At 61.6% G+C, this 3718-nt stretch overlaps 1 protein-coding gene across 1 annotated transcript in view; it reads right to left on the bottom strand.

Annotated features, from left to right (window-relative positions):
• Positions 1 to 317: 317 nt before the first annotated feature.
• The window catches only part of COL6A3 (collagen type VI alpha 3 chain), an 81404-nt gene continuing 78003 nt past the window's right edge, over positions 318 to 3718 (bottom strand). The window contains 2 exon segments of the mRNA XM_025045424.1: positions 318 to 378; positions 2437 to 2650. Of these exon segments, the coding sequence (XP_024901192.1) occupies positions 318 to 378; positions 2437 to 2650 (275 nt within the window).

The following is a 3718-nucleotide window of genomic DNA, read 5'->3' on the forward strand; positions in this document are numbered from 1 at the left end:
TCCGGCTGGAAACCTGACAGCCAGGGCAATTTGGCAGGGAAATGCGAACTATTCCCTAAAAGTGAATCACCGTGGGGAGAAGCAGTTTAAAACTGACCTTCAGGGTTCAGAATACTGGCTTCCTGCACACATGCTGGCACCCAGGCGCGCTTTAAAATCCTGGGGAAAGTTGTACAGAGCCGGGGGGAGGGGAGTGGAAGGCGCTTATGGTGACAGATCCAGCAAAGATGTTGATGAAAAGCCTGAAATGTGCTAATAGTTGAGTTTAAACAGATGTCCCCATGACTCGGTCCCAAGCAAGTGGCCTTCTCACAGCCCTAAGCCTGAGCCAGGATGTCCAGCTCCTCCGAGTCCTTCCCAGCAGAGCGGCTCCAAATACTGGAAAAGAAATGGGAAAACTGGGAGGGACAGAAGGGGGCGGGCAGCGACTCCGTCCCCGAGAGCAGAGAAGCTCTGGGGCGTGGGGCGGGGGGGGCGTGCTCTGCGCTGGGAGGAGGGGCCGCACCTCACATCTGACTCCCAGGGGAGACGAAGCCCCTGGGGAGCGGTGCCCATGGTCCAGCAGGCGCCCGCGTGTCGCGGGAGCTCTGGGAGAGTTTGGTCACATGACTCGCTCCCACACGGCCTCCACACGGAGGGACCACTCCGACCCTGTTTCATCATCTGTAAAACTAGGATAACGGCCTTGACCTGACAGCACTGCCTGCAACCGTGTGCGAAGCACCTAGGACAGTGCCTGGCACAGAACTGCCACCGCGTAAAGGTGAATTGCGCTAACGAAGGTCACGCCAGCTCAGCGCCTGGCCCCGGCAGGACGTTCTCGCTCACGAAATCCAAAACGTGTTCTTTAGTGGCGAGCCCCTTCTGCACCAGCCGGGCTGCGAGCGCCCCGAGGCTGCCCCAGATGACGGGGGACACTGGGGCCAGGGTTCCGGGGAGGACGCGGGGTCCCTGGTGCCTGGCCGAGGCCGGGTCTTGGAAAGACGTCCACGTGTTTCCAGGACAGTGGTGCTCGGGCCGCACTTCGCTGATTGCAAAGTCGGGACGGGCGACCCGTCACGGGGTTCGGGGTTCGCTTTAGTCTCTTCGTGGGAAGGGATGTGGGAAGCTGAACAGAACACAAAAGCGGTATCAGTTCGTACATATTTTGGATCAAAATGGACCCGGAACCCAAATTCATTTCTTCTGCTGGGGGTGGCTGTGGTGTTCGCCGCTGTCCCTTCTCCCCAAAAATTCCCGCCACGGCCTCATCTCCGGTGTCCTCACCTCGCCGCTCCGGCTCCTCGTCCACACGTGGCAGCCAGAGGACCCGGTCAGACTCACGGAGGACCACGTCAGCCTCTGGGCCATGGCGTGCTGGCCCGGGCCCCCGGCGGCCCCCCGGCCGCGGCCTTCCTGGGTGTCCCCCCACATCCAAGGCATGCTCCTTGCTCTCGGGGCCCCGTCTGCCCAGAACCCACTCCCCAGCTGTCTCCTGGGCAGACCGCGCCCACCATCTGCACATTTTCCAGAGTCACCTTCCCCACGAGAAGGGCAGCTGTCCCGCCTGCACCGCTGGCCCCGGGCCTCGCCTCCCCGCCCCCATCGTTCCTGCCCCGAGCGGCTCGGCATCTCGCGTCTTCGGCACACTTCTGGCACATTGTCTCCGCCATGAGGATGTGACCCCCTCGTGACAGGGATCCAGTCCTGTTTATTCACTAATTTAACCCAAAGGCCCAGGGCGACCCATACGATGTGCTCAGCATCTGTCGAGTGAATCGCCATCACCAACCGTCTCTACTGAACAGAACAGAATGAAGGACGTGGATGTGGACGTGGACGTGGATCTTCGTGTGGATCTGCAGACCTGGGGCGGCGGAAGCCATCAATACTTCTCCGCTCCATTTGGTAACTAATATTGGGGTAAAAAGCAACTATCTGGGGCCTCGTCAGAGCACCGCGCCCAGGGGCAGGCCTGACTGCTGTGCGGATGGGGGGATTTGAGGCAGTTGATGGGGGCGGCGGGGACTTTGGGGCCGAGACAGCCTGTGCGCAGTCATCGTCTGAAGTTGAAGCGAGGGAAGCGTGATGGGCTTTGCCCTGTGCCCCTCAAGGAGCCTTCAGTGAGACGCCCATTGGCCACTAACGTAGGGCAAAGGCAGATTTGCACACACTATCAGGGTGACTTGTGTTGCCCGTTTGTTTTCTAGGAGGGCTGGGGGCCCAAGGGGGAAGGTCAGTGTTTGGCCCCTTGCTGGGGGGCCGGGGCCCGAAGCTCATTAAGTTCCTGCACAAAGCTGGCATTGGGTGCCAGGTGGGCCCCGGGTCCCCAGAGGCGCTCCGCAGGGACCCCGGCTCAGAGCACCCCGCACTGAGCACAGCGAGCGAACCAGGGGAGGGGGCCCCAGCAGCCTCTCCAGGGCAGCTCAGCACTGTGAGGGGCCACGCTCTTCTCACGCCCCCGGGGGAAGGGAGGAAATGCCCTCGTGGCAGCAGATCGGGGCCTTGACGACATCTTCCTCGAAGATGAAGCCCTCGGGGAAGCTCTCGGTGCCGGGGCAGTGGCATCGCCCCTCCCCTCCACCACCGATTGGGGCCAGGGGACAGCTCTCAGCACATGGGCCCGCCCGCCGGCCCGCAGGAGCTTGATGGCTTGGCGCAAACAGGAGGCCTGTAGATTTGGCAAGGTCACATGCGTTTCCTGTGGATCCAGTGACCCAAGAAGATGGCTGGACTTGAGTCGACTTAGTTACACTGTACCCCAAGGGGGTGGTCTCCTGGATAAAGACGCCCCAGCACCAAGAGCCTATGACGAGCACGACCCCACAGGGGGCTGTGAGAGGTAGGACGAGGTTCACAGAAGCCAGATGGCCCGAGCTAGTCTCTGCGGACTCTGCCAGCGAACCAGCCTGTGCCCCGAGAGTTGGCACGGGGGGCCCATCGCAGAAGGGAGCTGGGGCGGGGCAGGACAACGGGGGGCAGCTCCAGCTTCACCCGGGACCCACGAGGGCACTCTGACGCAGAAGCAGCAGGCTCAGGAGATGAAAGACACGTGGCAGGGGACGAGCCGCGGGCTTCCCAGCTCCAGCCCCGCCCAGCGCCGTCAGTCCGGCCCGTGCTGGGCTCACAGCGGAAGGACTTGGAATGATAGTGAGGATTCAACGTTTAAAATGAACAGGACCCAGCCTGAGATCCACTAGGACGGTCTGGATAACCAAAGTGACGGGGAGGTGACAGAATCCAGCCGGAAGATCCTCGCCGGAGCTGTTAGCGGTGGGTCAACGTAACAGAGTTGGGAGCGGGTCTTAGAAAGGCGAAAACTGCCAAACGCAAACACACGCACACACACGCGCACACACACACGCACACGGAAAGGCGAAAACTGCCAAACACAAACACGCGCACACACACGCACACACACACACGCACACGCACGCACACACGCGCACACACACACACACGCACACACATACGCATACGCACACACGCACGCACACACACGCTGACGCTCTGGCCCCAGCACCTCAGAATGCGACTCTGCTGGGGAACAGGGTCCTTGCAGATGTGACTGGTTAAGTTGAGGTCACACCGGAGCAGGGTGGCCCCGATCCAAGGTCGTTGGTGCCCTCATAAGAAGACGACCATGTGAAGACAGGGGCGGAGACTGGAGTCACGTGACTGGAAGCCAGAGCGCTGAAAGGTGGGGCGGGGCAGGATAATGGGGCAGGGGGCGGGGGGC

This window comes from Pteropus alecto, unplaced genomic scaffold (assembly GCF_000325575.1).
Source record: "Pteropus alecto unplaced genomic scaffold, ASM32557v1 scaffold143, whole genome shotgun sequence".
Taxonomy (NCBI): domain Eukaryota; kingdom Metazoa; phylum Chordata; class Mammalia; order Chiroptera; family Pteropodidae; genus Pteropus; species Pteropus alecto.